The sequence below is a fragment of the Myiozetetes cayanensis genome, unplaced genomic scaffold (assembly GCF_022539395.1).
Source record: "Myiozetetes cayanensis isolate MyiCay16 unplaced genomic scaffold, myiCay2020 scf14, whole genome shotgun sequence".
Taxonomy (NCBI): domain Eukaryota; kingdom Metazoa; phylum Chordata; class Aves; order Passeriformes; family Tyrannidae; genus Myiozetetes; species Myiozetetes cayanensis.
In genome coordinates, this window is record NW_026087048.1 from 17,724,793 (window position 1) to 17,742,144 (window position 17,352).

Genomic DNA, 17,352 nt, shown 5'->3' on the forward strand with positions numbered 1-17,352 from the left:
TCCCTCAACAGCTTTGCTTTGGGGGTGAAAATTAACTCTATCAGTGCATGTGAAGCTGCTTAGGCCTGACACTCAGAGGAGAGAGTAAAACCATCACTATCACCAACAATTCCCAGTCCATGGTGCTGGAAAATGGGATGGCAGAGTTAGCGAGGGGCTCTCTCTGACCTCGTTGCCTTGCCATGGCTTTGTGTAGCCTCTTTGGTGCTCCAGCAAGGAATAACCAGCTCAGTTTCATTTTAACTTCTTGGAGAGTACAAATGATTCCCAGAGTCCCAGGAATCTGGGAGGTGCACACACAAGTGCAGGAGGTCTGAGCTCGCTCAGGTCTTTTCAGCCCCAGCTCAGTGCTGGTGTTGGCAGACACTGATACTGCCCCCGATACTGCTGAGTCTGTGTTACCAGTATTTGAGGCTTTTCTGTCCCCTTGTCACCCATTATCCTGGGTGAGGGAAAAAGGATTGTGTAAGTGAGGAACTGAAGCCTTTGGAGGCGTCTGTTTTTCATAAATCAGTTCTGGAGCCCAGTCAGAAGGCAGGAGTCCAAAGCATTTTTCCGTCCGGGACTTAATATTTTCCTTTTAGGTTGGCGTTAGCAAATGCCTTTTTTTTCCTTGCAGGTTAAGAGTGTTTCTAAATAGAAAATTTCCAGTGATTCTGGTTGATGATTGGTCACTTTGCACAGCTGTCCCTAAAATTGTCAGCATGCCCTTTAGGAGCTCCCGTGTGCTTGCTGGAAAATGTTCATTGCAGATCAGCACGTTGCATGTGTGGTGCTGGCATGTAAACAGTTTAAAAAATACTTCCAGAATATGCATTAATAGTGAGAAGAAAAAAAAAAATCCCTTCAGGGCTGGACTTTTGCCTTTGTGGCATTCTTCTGTGTTTCATATCTGGTTTCTTTTAGGGTTATAAGTTTCCTTCAGGGGCAGCGAGCATTGATTGTGAGCTGTGTTGTAGATGCGGGTGGCTTTTGTACTCAATACATCATCTTTTCCACTGCCTTGGCAGGAGGTTCTTAGTGCAGAGCCACTCCTTTAATTAGCTGAAATAATGGATGTTTGGGGGAAATGGAACCACAGAAAATGGGCAGAAAAAGTGTGTGGAGGGTTCCCACTGTCCTGGGAAGCTGGCACGTCTCACTTGTTGGGAGAGACATTAATCAGGGTCAGAGGGAGGTGGCCCAGTTCTGGCCCAGTTTCTCCAGTGGGAGTACTGAACTTTCCAGATAAACCATCTTGTTCCCTCTCGGTTGGATTTACCGTAGCTTTCCATCCTTATCTTCTCACGGGGGGATTTATAAGTAGTTCTGACCAATTTTTTAATCCTTTCAGGGGCATTTTATTGCAGAATTGGTTGAGCTGTGTGTGTTGGGCCCACATCTGAGGACAAGGTGTAGTAGATCAGAGATCATTCTTGCTGCAGGACCCTCCTTTGAATAGTCCTGGGCCAGGTCCTGCCTGTGGGGCCATGTGGGCAGGTGGGGAGCACAACTTCCCTCCTGGGGAGAGATTTTGGTCTGTGACTTTATCTTCTAAGAACTGAATGAATGAAACCAATGAACAAAATCTTTCAACTTCTTAAAAAATGAACGAAACCTTACTTTGAAGTGTCAGCTAATTAGAGAAGGAACACAAAAGGTATCTTTGTTTCATGAAGCATTTTTACTGACTTGGGCTGACTTAAAAATGTATTTCTTTATTTTTTATTAAAGAACTCAGGGCTTTGGGGTTTCTTTTCCTTCCTGTTTTGGGATGGGATTTTTTTCAGTATCTCAAAGATTTCTGGAGGACTGAGAAATTTTTCTTCCCCATCTAAACGGAAAGTGCAATGTAGGACAGATCCATCATCCTTTGAAATCACTGGAGGCTTCCCGTGGGCTGCTCTTCAGTTTATTAGCCTGAAGTTTTTCAAAGCAGCAGAAGATACACGAGTCTGTTGCAGAGACTCAAGAAATAACATGGCTTTCCATTAATTTTTCCAACCCAGCAGGGCAAAGCTTCCGTAGGGTAGTACTGAAAAATGCTCAGCGACGCTGGTGAGTTGTGAAGCGTTTGGGGGCGTTGGCTTTGAATATTCAGAGCATCTTAAACCTCATCTCTGTCCCATTTTGTGTTTGTGCTGTGGCAGCACTCAGAAGTCAAAATGGCAAAAGATTAAGCTGGTGAAGGTTAGCTGTAGCCATCTGGTGCTGTTGAGGAATTAATGCCTGAGCTCAGGCCGGAGAGGCCCTGCCCACCCCCCATCTCCACATCCTCTGAACCAGAGGCTTGGATTTCGCTGTAATGGGACATGGAGATGAAAATCACTGTCAGGGCTAAACTGGAGTAGTTAATTCAGACAAAGAAGCAGCCAGCCAGCTGAGAGCTGTTCCATCCAGTGGCTGCCGTAGGAGCTGCTCGTGCTGGAGCAGGGGTGGGTGGTTATCAGTCCAAGGAATTAATAGCTTAATTGCATTGCTGAATGGGAGGCTGTGTTAGAGCATCATCTGGATTTGTTCCCGTCTCTGGAAATACCTGCACAAATTATGACAAGGTTAGTAGTGGTTTTAAGGCTTTATTATTGTTGTAATTCTGTTTTGGAGTAAGTTAGCTTCCTGCCCTGTTATATCCTAGGTTAAGCATCTCATTTATATCTTTCTCTGCTAAATAAGAATATCCTGCTTAGTTGCCAAAGAACTTATAAAAGGGCCTAATGTAACATTTACAAGCTCTGTGAGTCTGTGTCAGAGGCAGAGATGCAGTGATTTGGGAAATAAAGGTAATAATCATCTCTACAGTGTTCTGCTTTGTTATGCAGCTGTTTGCTGATTCACAGCGTTGACCTGCAAACCCTCCCCTTTTGATAATACTGGCATACCGTCAATTTAGAAATTTTAGAGGGTTTTTTTCACCTGCTGTAATAACAAGGCCTGTGACATGGTGTAACTGCACATACCCCTGAAATTCTCACGGTACTCTTTATTGTTAATAAGACATTTTTATTTTGTTTCTCTGAGCAGTCTATTGCACTTTAGAAGTGACACCTTGTACCCTTTCAATGGCAATAAAATAACACTGCTTTTTTTTTATTGATAACCTCTGTTTGCCTTGGGATATTCTTTTTAAAGAAAATTAGTTTTGCCCTTAGCTTTTATAAAAGGCTTTTACTGCAAAGGTAAACTTTAAAGGTGCTTCCAAAGTATAAAATGTGTAAATTGAGAGTGGGAATTATTTCCATAGTTGGCTGTTTTGTTACAAGCTGTTAAGGGGGGTGAGGAACAGATGAGGGATGTGTTTATAGTGTCAGCAAATGCCTTCCATTTTCCCCCTGCAAACAGCCCTGGGTTTGCTTACAGCCATTAGTAGGAAGCAAGAAAAGAAAAGAAGCCATGGATCTGTGAGGAGGTTAAACAAATGCAAGGCAGAGATGCAGAGGCTGAATGATTTGGAGTAAACTCCATGGCTTTATTTTCACTGACATTTAAAGGGGTCAGAGAAAAGAACCCACCTGAGTTCAAATAGGCTTCATTTATCTGCTTTTTGGTGCTACTTTGGGGCAGTGGCTTCAGAGGAACCTGTGCCAGCACGGGAACTGTCCCAGATCTGTGTGCAATAAAAACCAAAGGGAATGACAACAGGTGTGTAAGAATTTCCGGAGTTTCTTGGATATTACAGGAATATCCAAGAAGTACTGCTGGAATATCATCCCTTGGTGTGCTGCTTTGCATATGCTTTGTTCCAGGCTGCGTGTGAGTGAGGTGACTCTGTCAGGAAAGCCATGAAGAGCTCAGGTGAAGACCGTGAGATTTGTAGGGTTAAAACCAGAGGCAGAATTTCTTTGGATTTTGGCCCAGATTTTTGCTTAAAATGGCTGATGCACGTATTGGCAAAACTTTATTCCCAGCCTGCACGAATTGATGACAGTTCAGCCATGTATCTTGTAGAAATAAAACAGCCTTTAGTCACTAGCATGTAATTTTCCTCATTTTTTTTTTTCTCTCTGCTGGTGAATATAAATTAAGATTATAAAATGTGCTGTTTCTTATTTTCCACTTGTATTTCAGAAGTCAATATATCATTTACGAAGTCACCGGGAAGTCTTTTGTGAATTGGGTAATTTATTTGGCGTGATGCAGCGGATGACTTCTGTGTTTTTTGGGAACTCGGGAATGGATGGCCAACCGTCTCTCATTTAACCTTTGAAAGCTCAGCTTAACTTAGACAGGATCTTGTGGGTACAGCTGTTGGTTCAGGGCAAGCTTTTTTATCACTTTGTATCTCACCAGTTGTGCTCTTTTGAGGCTTGCAATTAGTTCAGTCTCAAGGACTATTTTTTTTCTGAAGACTTTTGGCAGCTTCTTGACTCAGGTCTTAGGCAGGAGGTCAATTTACTCTGCAGAATGGAATGATAGAAGGAAGCTTTGCTGACAGCTACGTAAGAAACTTGAATGATGAGCAGGATTATTTTTTTTTTGCCAGGAATATTTCATGTAAATATATTGGTTTCAAACAGTAGAATAGCCAAAATTTCTTACCCTCAATGAAACTTTTATTGACTTCTGCTTGATGGATGTTCAAATGCCCAAAGCTGAACCGTTTTGCTTAGGTCGATAAAAATTTGACAAGACTAAAATTGAGTTTAAGAACTAAAATTAATATCCTGAAAACTCTTCTGATAGCGTATGAACTCCATGGAACCAGTTGTTTGTCACCTTCCCATTCCTGGAGAGCCCAGACAGTCTGCACCTAACACATGGACAGGCTGTGCTGGTTGATGGCCAACCCATGTTCTCCAAGCAGTGGTGGTGGTACCAGTGGTTTTAACTGAGCTGTTAAACTACAAAGGACTTAAGAAATTTTTATTTTTTTTTGGGGGGGAGAGCAAAACTGTAAGAGGAAGCATGACACATTAGCCAAGTAGTTTTGTGAAGTAGTTGTTTGGTAAAACACAGAACTAGTCCTGGGATTAGAGTCTAGCATGGAGAGTTCCTCCTTCCCTCAGTTACCATTCCTGATCCTTCTCGTCCTCCCTGGACAAGTGGTTTGGTAGTTCCCCTGTGCACAGTGGGGCAATGCCAGTAGGAGAGGTGGAAAATGCTCCTTTAAGGAGAGTTCTGGTGTGCAGGATGCAGGGGAGGTTGGCTGGAGACCTCTCTACTAGAGAAGGATGTGACACCAGGGTGAATAATAAATAATGAATCATGGATCTCTGTGAGATACTCGTACCTCCACCCTCCCTGGCCATGCTGTAGAAAGAAAGGAAAAATGGCTCTGCAAAATCCTGTGGCAGAAAGGATGTGCCTTTACATCTGGGATGGCTGGAGATGTGGGTCTTGAGTCATAGTCCCCAAAATCAGGACTGAGGCTGGAAAGAAGTGAATTTTGTCCCTCCTTTCAGCATTTTTGTAGGAACCAAGTTAGAGCTGCTGTGCTCTTGCAGCCCTGCTTTGCAGGGCTTCTTGAGCAGGAAGCTGAGCAGTTTTCCAGCTGTTTTGTATCTCCAGTGTGAGACATTTTTTTCCTCCAAGGGGAATTCCAGAGCTTCTCTCTAGGTTCAGGATTTCATCACAGGGCTCCGAGCGGGGAGGCTGCTTGTTCCAGTAACTGCAGGGTTTGCTTGGATTTGTACTTTCTGATTTTACTTGGTCCAGTTCTGAGTTGTTTTGACCATAGAAATGTTTGGCTTTAAAGTTCTCCCTTCTATCAACCTTTAAACAGTTACTTGCCTAAGAACCATTTGCATTTGCTACCTTTGGTGTCATTAAAATGAGAACTAAATCATGTGCATATGCTCTTGGAGATCCCTTATAGGTGTATGGTCTGAAAGACTGGACCAAATGCAGATTTCATTTCTTTTCCCATGTGCTCCCTAAAACTACGGAATGATGAGGGCCCTGCATGAACGTGAGGTGACCTCTGAGATGCTGTTTGTTGTGCTGTAATTTAATCCCACTTTCATCAGCCTTGATTTCTGCTCCTCGTCCTTCACAGGTTCTGCAGCATCTGAGAGAGGTTATTGATGTGGGCACATTTTTAGTGGCGCGAATCTCTGGAGCCGTCTCCGATGTCTGAGTGATTTGAGCTTCGTTTAAATAATTGATGAGAAGTGTTAGTCAGAATCTATCGGTGAATCAGACTGCATTATTCAAAGATATTTACTGACATGTATAGATTGCTCCAAATTTACTTCTTTTTTTTTCCCAGGCTGCATTAAACTAAGCCCTGTTTGACATATGTGCCTGTTTGAAAAATAAAATCCTGATTAACCTATGTGAAAATCTGTGGGCTTAAGGGCTTTATTTAACCTGTTGCAAATAAGCAGTAATAATTCATAACAGGAAAAGAGTGAGCATGAAACAGTTTCTTTTCAAGTGAAAAATGTTTTTTTTTTTCCTCTGTCTTGCCTGTTGTTCAGGAGTAGACCTGAATATCTTGGAATTCAGTGACTTTCCTGCAGTTTTCCCTGTCCTGATGGCTGGAGGAGTGGGTGTGAGACTTCATGGCTACCTCTTCTTTAGCCACCCACCACAAAGCATCTTCTCTAATGGCTTCCAGCTTTTAATCTTTGACATGTAAAAGCTCTTCTGGCTCCTGATGGTATTTAGGGAAAAAAAGAGTCTAGTCTGGGAGAATTCTCCAGGATTGATTGGGGTGACACTGGGCACCTTGCACAATCTTCAGAGTAAAAATATTCCAAATTTCTCCTCTTTCATGCTCTTTGAGGTGTATTGAAAGCACTGGGGAAGGACAGCAGGGCTTTATTGGGTTGTCAGGAGTGAAATACGACCGAAGCAAGGCCAGTGATACCAGAATTGCCTTGCAGGTTGTGCGGATTCCTTGACTGTAGGAGTTCTGCAGGTGCCAGTCCCATGGAAGCCCTTCCCTTCCCTGCTTCCTGCAGCAGGAGGAAGAGTTCCCAGGTTCCTGCAGCCTGTGCCAGGCAGCTGCAGAGTTTACATGTCTGTGTGTGTGAGCTTTCACACCATCCTTTGGAAACCACCTCTGGGAGCGTTTGGGGAACTCGCAGTCCCCTTTAGTTTCATGTCCCTCTGGGGAACTACTTTAACATATTATCACTTCTTTTCTTCAGGCTCTCTTTTTAATTGTGTGCAGTAAACATTCCAGTGAAAATAATTTCACCTCCTTTTTTTTTTTTTAAATTGCCAGCACTGATGTTGCAGCTGTACCTGGTAATGAGCAGCTACTTCTTCCTGACCCCTCTTTCCTATTTTCCCTGCAGGAACTGTGGACATGGGTGGCAAACAGTCCACAGTTGGAGAAGTCTCCGTAATTCAGACCCCTGTGACAGAGAGCATCCAGGATGCCTACAGAGCTGGGGACACCAGCAAGGCCCAAGAGCTGATTAGGTTGTCCTGTGAGGAGACTGCACTGCAGGTGGAGAAGGTAGGGTTAGGTTGCTGCTCTTCCTCCAGTTTTATTGGGCAAGAAACCCAAATGCCAAGCTGCTGTCATTTTTCACGGAGAAAATCCATTCAGTGTATGAGTCCCAGATGTGGCTAGTTGTGTGAGGCACTTCAGAAACATGCTCAGGGACACTGTTTGCCCTTGGAAACACTGATCAGGGAGATGAGACAGACCACAGGGAACCCTGCATGTAGGAACAGGAGGCTGTGTGAGGAGGGGTGCTGGTGCTGTGGTCACCAAAACAGGGAAATACATTTTTCCCCGTAAAAAGGAAGCAGTTTCTAGACTTAGCAAAACATGTATTCCCCCATCTGTACAAAGATGGTTAATGGCCCACTGGGCAGATATTGCTGCTTGTGTTTGGAACTACATCACAAGCCCTGTGCCAGCTTCTGCTCTGCTCTGCCTTCAGAGCCCTCATTTTGAGCCTGCTCTTTGCACAGGGCTGATCTTGGTGTTTTGGGAGAGCACCTGCATGTCAAGTCCAGACCACCTTCAAAATAGTAGGAATCCCTTCAAAAAAGGAATTACTACACCTCGTAACTGAGCTGTGCAAATGCTTTTGCTGTTGCTCCACGAAAAATGGATTTACACTCACTGTTCTCTGCCTCAGGCACTTCTGTGTGAAAACCATACAAAAACCAGTAACAAAAACCCCCAATAAATCAATTAATTAATATACCACACCAATGATTCTGAAGGCTGCTAGTGGTTATGACATTCTCAATTAACCACGGTGACAGCGTGCATGCATTAGCATGGGCACAAATAACCAGCGTAGCTCTGGAAATGCTCCTTCTCTGCCTTTACAGGAGAGTTTCTTTTGCTGTGTTTTCTTTACCAGTGTCAGCTTTTGGGCATTGCAGCAGCATATGGGGATCTGCAGGCGGTGAGGTACCTGCTGAAGGAAGCTTTGGTGGTGTTGCCAACAGAACCCAACGATGACAATGCAGCTGTGGTGGCAGCTTATTTTGGACATAAGGACATCGTGAAAGAGCTGCTGGATTCCCTGCGTGGTAAGGCTGCCTCTGCCTCTCCTCCAGCCTTCTGGGAGCCGTGTGCTGGAGCTTCAAGCAGGCATTTATTTGGGTTTTTTTCACATTCCTTGAAAGGGGAGGGCCTTAGTCATGGGAAAGTGCGTGGAGGGATCTGCTCTCTGCCGTGCTTGAGGAAAATTTCCCCCGTGGGGGAAGAAGCACATACATAAAAATATTCCATGTTTGCACATTGGAAGTGGAGGAAGATGCTGTTTCGACAGTTCATTCCCATCAACCCTCACAACTGGGTAAAATTCCAGACCCTACAGAGAAATTAGGGGATTTTTGAGAAAAAGCATAATTCCACTGCTGATCCAGCAGTCCCAGTGGTGCTGGGAGTGAGCAACAGGACTGGTGAGGAACAGTTTGGGTGCACAGCTGGCACCCACTTTGTTCTCTTCTTGGCATTTTGTTTTGACTAGCAGGGGAACTCCTCCTTTAGAATCATCACTATATTTTACTTCACTTTTATTTCAGCAATGATTTTACAGCAGAACAGAGACATTTTTAGACTCAGACACAGTTCTTAAGGCAGCTGTGGGGGCGGGGGGCAGAGCGTTGCTCTGAGTCAGGACCAGGAGCTGTGTTTGGGTGCCCTGTTGCTCTCTCAGTGTTCTGTGGGCTTGGCAGCTCCCAAATTCTCCCTGGGACCCTCCCTGGGTTTGGGGTCCAGTGATCACTGCCTGGCCCTCAGACACTGCAGTAACCAGCAGAGCTAAGCTGGCTTCTGCAATGTTTGACCTGGATATAGGTCTATAGGTCTAGCTCCTCACCAAATACTTGCCAGTGGCCTCACTGAGAACGGGAATAACCTGCTGGGAAACCTGCCTATTTGGTGTTCTGTTGGAGCACTGGCAAGCAAAAGAAATGTTCCAGTTTGGAGGATGCAATTAAATGTAATATTTCCTTCAGCCAGAAAAGAAACCGATTAACCTAGTAGCAAAAATTGAATTGTATTAGTATAATACACTGAGTAATCAAAAGTGACTTGAGTAGTTTCTGGAAACTTAGCTTGGTTTAGAAGTGACCAAATTCCCTCCAACACTTGCTTTCAGGCATTATTATGCAGGACTTTCCAATTGTTTTCCTGGGAAATTACACAGAAACCAATCACAGGGCTCAGGAATAAATTACATGAATTTGCAGTTTGGCTGATGCACTGCAATGAGTCTCTCTGGAACAGTGAGAACTTCTTGTGGCTTACAGATTAAGTGGAGCCCGTTTTTTGTAGCACGAGGGTGAGGGATTTGGTCCAGTTGTTAAGAATGCAAAGAGCCTTGTAATTTCCTCATGGATAAGCTGCAAAAAAAAAGCTGACATGTAAACTTGGGCTTCTGGGTATTCCTGTAAGTGTTTTGAAGGGGACGTGAATTTGTGAAGTAAACAGAGGTGGTGCAGTGAATCAGAGGAGATTTGAGGACTCCTTACTGTTGGCAGAAATAATCTTGTCACGGGCATTTAGTTACGTGCACAGAATTAGGCACACCTAGAGGACAGCTGTGTTCTACAGGTAAAGCATTAATTCAGCAAAAAAAGCAGTTTGGAAATGAAGAAAACATCAGCAAATTCATGCAGAGATCAAAATGTGGTATTTTAGTTTTAGCCTTAAATGACGTTTGTCTGACTTTACTATGAATTGATAGTAAAGAGCTGAGCTAAAATGAAATGTTTCAAGGGGAAATGAAATTTTTTGTGGCAGACTTTAGGCTGCAGAGAAAACAAACTAAACCAGTTTTTTTTTTTTTTTTTTTTTTGTTAAGTGAAGCATTTATTTTTCTTTTATTCACTCAATAGCATGAAAAGTAATCTGGTTTTCCCCATCCTTTGTATTCTCATGAACTTGGAAGAAGTGGCTTACCTTGGGTGTTTGGATCTAATGTTGTTGGATCTGGATGCAAAGATAGTCCTGGGCTTCCCGTGCCACCTCTGCTAGGGATCAGATGGTTGGTTTATCTGCCTGTATTCTACCTGGCATCCTCAGAACCTTCTGGGTTAGACTGGGGGTGTTAAAAAAAATTGCCCCTTAGCTGGGTAGGTAATGAAGAACAGTTAAGCAAAGCTGAAAACTCTGTGCTTAGGGCTCTCCCCATCACACTTCTGCAGTTCCTTTGTCCTCAGGGGCTGCGCCCTGAACCCAAACCCTCTGCACAGCCCCCGTGGCATTTACTGAGTCACATTCCATGTCTTTTTGGGTAGGCCCTAACACTTGCCAGCAGCTCCTGAACTGGATGCTGGCCATCGCCTGCCAGCAGGGCCACCTGGACATCGTGAAGCTCCTGATCCGTGCGTACAGCGCTGACCCCGAGAGCTGCGCGGTCCGGAAGAACGAGTTCCCCGTCCTCATCCGCTTGCCCCTCTACGCCGCTATAAAGGCAGGTGTGTGTCTGCACGCTCCCAAATTGTGCCCCTTTCTCCCGCAGTGCCTTTTAAAAAGGATGGCCGGAGTTGCTCGCAGCGCGGACTGGCTCGCCCGGCTTTCCGGCGGGATGAGTTGAAATAAAATTGGCTCTGCGTCTTCTGACTCAGCCAAATTTAAGTCAGCGCCTTCTGAGGTTCGATTACCGTAAATGCTGAGAGGCTGAGCTTTGCTTTATGAACTGCCAGGGAAAGGACCCTTAAAAAACTAGAGGCCTTGCAAGTGAAAGCATTGTTGTTATGGACATTCTGGCACTCATGCTTGAATTAGGCTGAATAATTTGCACTTCAAAGCACAGCTGTGTGTGTAGTTTAATAAGACAGGGAAAAAAGAGAAAAAGGAGCCTGGGCCAGCACTTTTAAACAGTGTCTGTGCTGTCTCAGTTTGACCAAACTGAGTCCTGTCACTGGAGGGAACAGTCTTTACACAGTTCAGTTTCCTTTTTGCACACCCCCATGGGTTTTTTTTTTTCAGAAGTGGTTATTTCTCAGGATTTCTGTTCAGCTCCTTGTTCGTTCATTTACATGAGACAAAGAGAACAAACAATCTGCTTTTCTCCGAAGGGAATGAAGATGTAGCCGTGTTTTTGTTACGGAATGGAGCTTTCTTCTGTTCCTACATCCTGATGGACAGTCCTGAATCCAGCAAACACCTTCTCAGGAAGTATTTCATTGAGACGAGCCCACTGCCAGGTAGTGCTCCAGCAAAAACAGTAAGTAACCAGTTATCTATCTGAAGAGATGTTATTTTAAAGGGGAATCATATTAATAGTCGATAAATGTCTTTGTGTTCCATGTGACTGGTGATTCTTCTTCTCAACTAAGAACCTTGTGGTTTGCCACCCATTTAGAGATCAAGCTGTGGAAGTGACTTCGGTGGCAGAGCTGAATTACAAGGTGTAAAACATTAGGCCTTTAAATGGCCTTGTGCAAGACAGGGCGTGTGACAACTTCCACGTGGCAATTCAAACACCATCCTGTGGACCAGGCATGTGCTGGGCAAAGGAAACATCCACTTTGCTCTCCAAGTCTTCCAGAGGAGAAGCTGGGCTTCTCCTAGCACAGGTTTCCTCTGTGACCCCGGGGTAATCACTTCATCTGGGTTGCTGTTGTTCCTTCTGTGGTTGATGCCACAAGCTCTGTGCTGTCCCAGAGTGTCAGTGAGGCACAGAGTAAACCCTCCTGTGTCTGATAGCTCGGGGACAGCACATACAAACTCCTGAGGTTTTTAGTAACGTGGAGCATGAGCAGAACAAACTCACATCAGTATCATTCCTATTTGAGGTCTTCATCAGTAAAAGATGCCTGGTAGGCTTTGCTGTCACTGGCTCAGGACAGATGTGAATTCTAGAGCAGCTGGGTATGTGATCAGATCATATTACTTGAGCTGTACTTGTCCCACAGAAGTGTTTTTTGATGGGACACAGAGGCTGACAAAAAGCAAGTGAAGACTAATATTGAAGACTAATATTTAGCCACTTACAGCCTTTTGACTGTTTTGGTAATTCGTTTGCATCTCTCTTTCTCCCACTGCAAAATGGGGAGATTTAAACTCCTCAAATCCCACAGCTGTTGGAAGGCTTAGTGCTTTGAGATGGATGCTTTGAGATCTGCAGTTGAGTGGCATTGTTTTCATGCAGGGTATTAATACCTTTCATTATTATTAAATGTCTTTGGATGACTAGGCTATATTCTTTGTACTCTTAATCTCTATTATCCAAATATCCTTTATTCAGAACTGAAGAATGTCTCACACTGTTACTGCTTTGTAGGGAAGCAAATAGTATTTCATATTATTTGTACTGTTACCCAGCAATTTATTATCAGGCATTTTTCATTTTCCCCCCTTACTGTGTAGTTTGTCCAACACTGAATAGGAGCATCAGAGCCCTGACCTTTCAGTAGTTACAGTTTTCATCAGGTCATAAAAGTTTTTGCAGTGGAAAGTTGTCCCTAATCAATCCAGTGGAGTGTCTGTTTGCTCACTTTGTAACATTGCAGGCTGTTGATTCTGCTTTGGTGTTAAGTAAAAATAAGCAGAGAGGTTTTCAGAGTTTTACAAAGTTTTCCATTCTTTGTTTTCCTGCCAAAACCGTCTCACTGGGTTGCTGATGGTGTTCTGAGTGTTAGTGACTACAGACCACATAAGTGAGCTTGACTTGGTTAGGTTCAATCAGCAGATTCAGAACCCTCCCTGTGTTATTCTTAATTTTGTTGACAAATAAACAAAAGGAAGCTGAATCCTAGATATGGGAGAAGGGTTGATAAAACTACATGCCTTTTAGAAGAAAAAAAAAAAATCCAACTGGATAATTCAGCTTGAATAAACTTGGAATAAATGTTTGAATCAACAGGGAAGAGGTCTGTTTTCCATGTGAATTTGCTGGCAATATTTAACTTAGCTGCTGTAAAAATGACTCAGCTTTGCTGTTGTCACACCCTGAGTGAAGAAGAAGAAAAGAGCAGTCTTAAAACATCAGCTAATTGCCAGAAGGGCCAGGTTTAGAAAGAAAGAAAAAAGTAAAGAAAAAAAAAAAAACCCAGAAACCTGACCTTGTTTTTTCTAGCAGCTGTTTATTTTTGATATGTTTGCTTATTTAATACCTTCCCTTTGAATTCGCTTTGGCAGACTGGGACAAATTCGGGAAGATGTGTCCCAGTTTGTCTGCAGAGCTCAGGTCCCCGGGAAGGGACAGTCACACTGATAATCTTTTAAAGCACAACTTCATGGCAGCTGCAAACAAACAGCCCCAGTGCTTCCTGCTTGTCTCAGAAGGTTCATGAATTCGGGTCTCCTCGTGCCGGTGCTGGGATGGATTTTGCTCTGGGGGGAAGCAGGACTGGGTTGTGTTGCATGGCACGAGCTGGATGTCAGAAAACCTCTCCCCTTGGACGGGGCAGAGCCAGCACTGACCATTTCAGAGCCCAGAACTTCGAAAGGGTTTGTCCCATCTGTGCTATCTCTGAGTGGAAACACTGCACAGTTGACCTCCAGTGGATTTCACAGTAGTGAATGCTGCAGCTATGCAGAAAATGTGCTTGGAGAGCTGGTTTTGGCTGCCACACCTTCCAGACAGCCACTGCACCGAGCAGTGCTGCCCTTGCTGAGACAAGAGGAGTTACATCTCATTTTTCTAATATCTGTTTCTCCTTTTTTTTTCCCCCCTGGCATAAATTTATCCCCACAGCAAACCACAGTCTTGCTAAAGAGAGGAAGTGGTCCATTTTTACAGGAACAGGTAACAAATGCCAAAAAGACCCTCTGCAGTAAAGTGGCTGGGCACAGATTCCAGACTTTGATAGGTGTAATCAGCATGGAGATAAATGTAACTTTCCAGTGTGTGTAGTGGGAGATATATTTAATTTTTCCATCACAGACCAGAAAAGAGCTTGGGCTGCTGCATTTTCCCTAGGACATATTTTACCAATAATCTTATATACAAGCATACAAATGTTATGTGTATGTGTGGGATCCTCCTCTCATTTCTTTTTTTTTTTTTTTTATCCCCTGCCTGGTACATCCTGGTTACATCACCATCAGTATAGAGATCTGCAGCAGTCCCACTCAAGATTCACAGCAGTGCTGGTGATGGAGGAAGCAGATCACCACCCTCAGAATATCCCACGTATGGCAGGAGCGAGGTTCTGTTGGGACACGTCACGTCATTTAGGAGAAATGCACAACAGCCCTTTTTAATCACCTTACCAGACAGTCTCAGATTTAAGTAAATATTTTTCATATTTATAGTTGATCCTTTGCCCAAGAGCAGCAGGGTTTCCTGCTTCTGCACAATTTCCAGTCTCTTGCCTTCTTCAGTGCATCCCCTGACGTCGGTGTTGTTGAGGATTTCAGTTTAGTCTTCAGGGCTTATGTTGAGAAATCCTTCCCTTGGCAAGAGAGGGGAGTCTGCAGAGGTTTTCCTTGCCCTTCTGAGGAGCAGTGAGATGCCTGGAGTCAGGCTGTGCCCAGAGCTGACATCCTCTGTCTCTCATTTGAGCACAGAGCTCCCCAGCTGATTCCAAACAGTGAAGGATTGGGTTGATCACTGTGTTCTGCACGTTTGGCATCATAGACCTTTGGCATCAAAGACCTTTGGCTTTCCTAGGAAGATAGTGGGGATGATTAAGTATGGGTTGGGGAGGAAATCCCCTCTCTTTGTGGCATGCCAGGCTTTCTTTCACTTAATTACGTTTTCACTGCAGAGTCCTGAGCCAAGTAAAGCCCTGAGGTAACTCCCCTGACATCAGGTCACTGGTACCAGGATGTATTTGGTCCAGTGTCCCTAAGTCAGACGAAACCCCCCAGATTGCAGCACTCAGGGGCAAGAGGCACTCTCAGTCCCTGGCTGTGGATGGGAAGGAGGACTGAGTGGGAAGGAGGGCACTGATTGCTGAGATTCAAAAAGCTGCCTTGGAGGCAGGACACCAATCCTGCAGCCCTCATAGCAGGTGCTGGATTTCACAATCTCATCTGTGGTTTGGGGAGGCACTGTCTGAATTCTTCAGGTATCTTTTTATCATGTTAAATACCCTTTGGCCATGGCTCTGCATTTTTCAGGGAAAGGATACACAGCAATCTAGATGCAAAATAGAGATGGGTATCAGTCTGCAAAGAGAAGCAGCAGAGACACACGGTCCTGCTTGCACCCACAAAAACAGGCTGCAGGTCTTGTTATTACTGCCTTGGTTATGTACTCAAGGACAGGTACTTTTCTCCCAGGCCCAGGGATTTGTGGTGTATGTTGCAGGTGAGAGGAACTTGCAGAAAACCACATACAGAATTTAAAACAAGGGTTTGTAAGCAGGAAGCTGTTAAGACTTGGAAAATGGGGGGTAGAGCAGTTTACTGTTTAGTGTCAGTGTGAAGCTTTGCAGAGTAACTCCCTTTGGATATTGTGTATTTTGCAGTAGCAGTGGCTACTCTGCTTAATTTGATGTCTTGTTGCTGCTGGCTTGTTGTGTTTTACAGGGATGCCTTGTGGTGTGATGGGGAATGTAACTTTAAACAAACAGCTCGTGCTTTCTGCCTTGGTTTCCCCAGTGATACAATGGGCATAATATTTCCATTCATATTTACAGGGCTGTCCTGAGGCCTCACGAGGGAAGATTTGAAAAGCACTGTGTCTGCACTAAATACAGTTGCTGCCAATAAGGGCAACTGTTTGTGCTTACCCTTTGTTCCATTCTCCTACACGTTTGAACAGTCTGATCTGCATTACTTGGAGTCCTGAGTCTCAAATAACCGTTTTAGATAGACCTTTGTTTCTCTTTTATTTCCCTCCCTTCCCAAAATGTATTCCTTTTCATTTTAAATCTGGGGTTTAAAAGGTCTTCAGAGCTAAATAGTGGGCATTGGAAAGCAAATTAATTTGCTGTATGGTCCTTGCTGCCTCCTGGTGGAGAATTGATGATCATTCCACTGAGGCTGTTCTGGGGATGAGTTTTGTCAAAAATACCAAGTTTGTGAGAAAGCTTTGGGAAAAGGAGTTTACAAAGGTGTATTTTGGAACACAGCTTGGAATGCAATGAGGTGATCTTGAAAATGAGGCCTTGGGTTGTTTCCTTGCATTGGTGACTGCTGTGTGTTCATGTTTTCTTCTGTCCAAGCTCAAGCCTGAATAAGTAGTGATGCCTTTCACAACAGCTTCTGTTTTTTCTCAAAAGACGATAAACCGACTTCCTCATCTTACTGTCAAAAGCAGCAGAACATTGTCTAGAAAGGAGGCAACTGCCAACATCATGCCTCTCAGAAACTAAAATATCTTCCTGAATGATACTGAGCAAATTTCTGTTGTTTAGAAATGCTTTATAGGAGGTGTTTGCCTTCCCCTGCCTTTCCCAGGTGTTCCTTGGCAAAACCTAAACCTCCCCCAAAACAGTTTGACTGCTTGTTGATGGAAGGTTTAAGGTGGAAGAGCAGTGTCTGGGCATATGTTAATGACTACAGCAACAGGCCTCTTTCTGAAAAGTCATTTCCACACTCGGCAGATCTGTCCTTGTCCTCTCTACAGAGCACAAGGAATGATCCATCAGCATGTCAGAAGCTGCCTGATCCTCAGGGCTCCTCAGGGTTCTGTTGGAGGTTCTGTTGGTGTTCAGAGTCCCCTGGAGATGTGGGCAGCAATGCAGACCATGTCTAAGAGGCAGAGTGTTGGGGTTCTGTCAGTGGAGTCTGGATTCAGGACGGTTTCCATGATCTGTCCATAACATGCTGCTGGTGTAGGGTGGGATGTGTCCTGTGGAACATCCAGCCCCATGAAAACTCACCATTAGGGGCTGGGGCATGCTGGTCTCAGGCAAGGGGCTTGCTGGAGCTGGTGTATGGACTGGGGAAGAAGTCCAGGCTCCCTGCTTGCACTTGCTCACAGTGTTTGGAGTGAGATCATGGAGCAGATACAGCAGGAGCTGCTGATATCCAGCCATGATTTCATCTCTGAGTCAGTTTAATTCCTAGAAGCAGATTGGAAAGTGAGCAAAATGTTTATGGTCTGTGCT

At 44.3% G+C, this 17,352-nt stretch overlaps 1 protein-coding gene across 2 annotated transcripts in view; it reads left to right on the forward strand.

Moving 5' to 3' along the window:
• LRRK1 (leucine rich repeat kinase 1) overlaps positions 1–17,352 on the forward strand; it is a 72,796-nt gene that overhangs the window by 9,394 nt on the left and 46,050 nt on the right. For both annotated transcript variants that reach the window (XM_050308998.1, XM_050308999.1), the window contains exons 2-5: positions 7,221–7,384; positions 8,250–8,421; positions 10,639–10,818; positions 11,422–11,570. In XM_050308998.1, the coding sequence (XP_050164955.1) occupies positions 7,221–7,384; positions 8,250–8,421; positions 10,639–10,818; positions 11,422–11,570 (665 nt within the window). The remainder of the gene's footprint in view (positions 1–7,220; positions 7,385–8,249; positions 8,422–10,638; positions 10,819–11,421; positions 11,571–17,352) is intronic.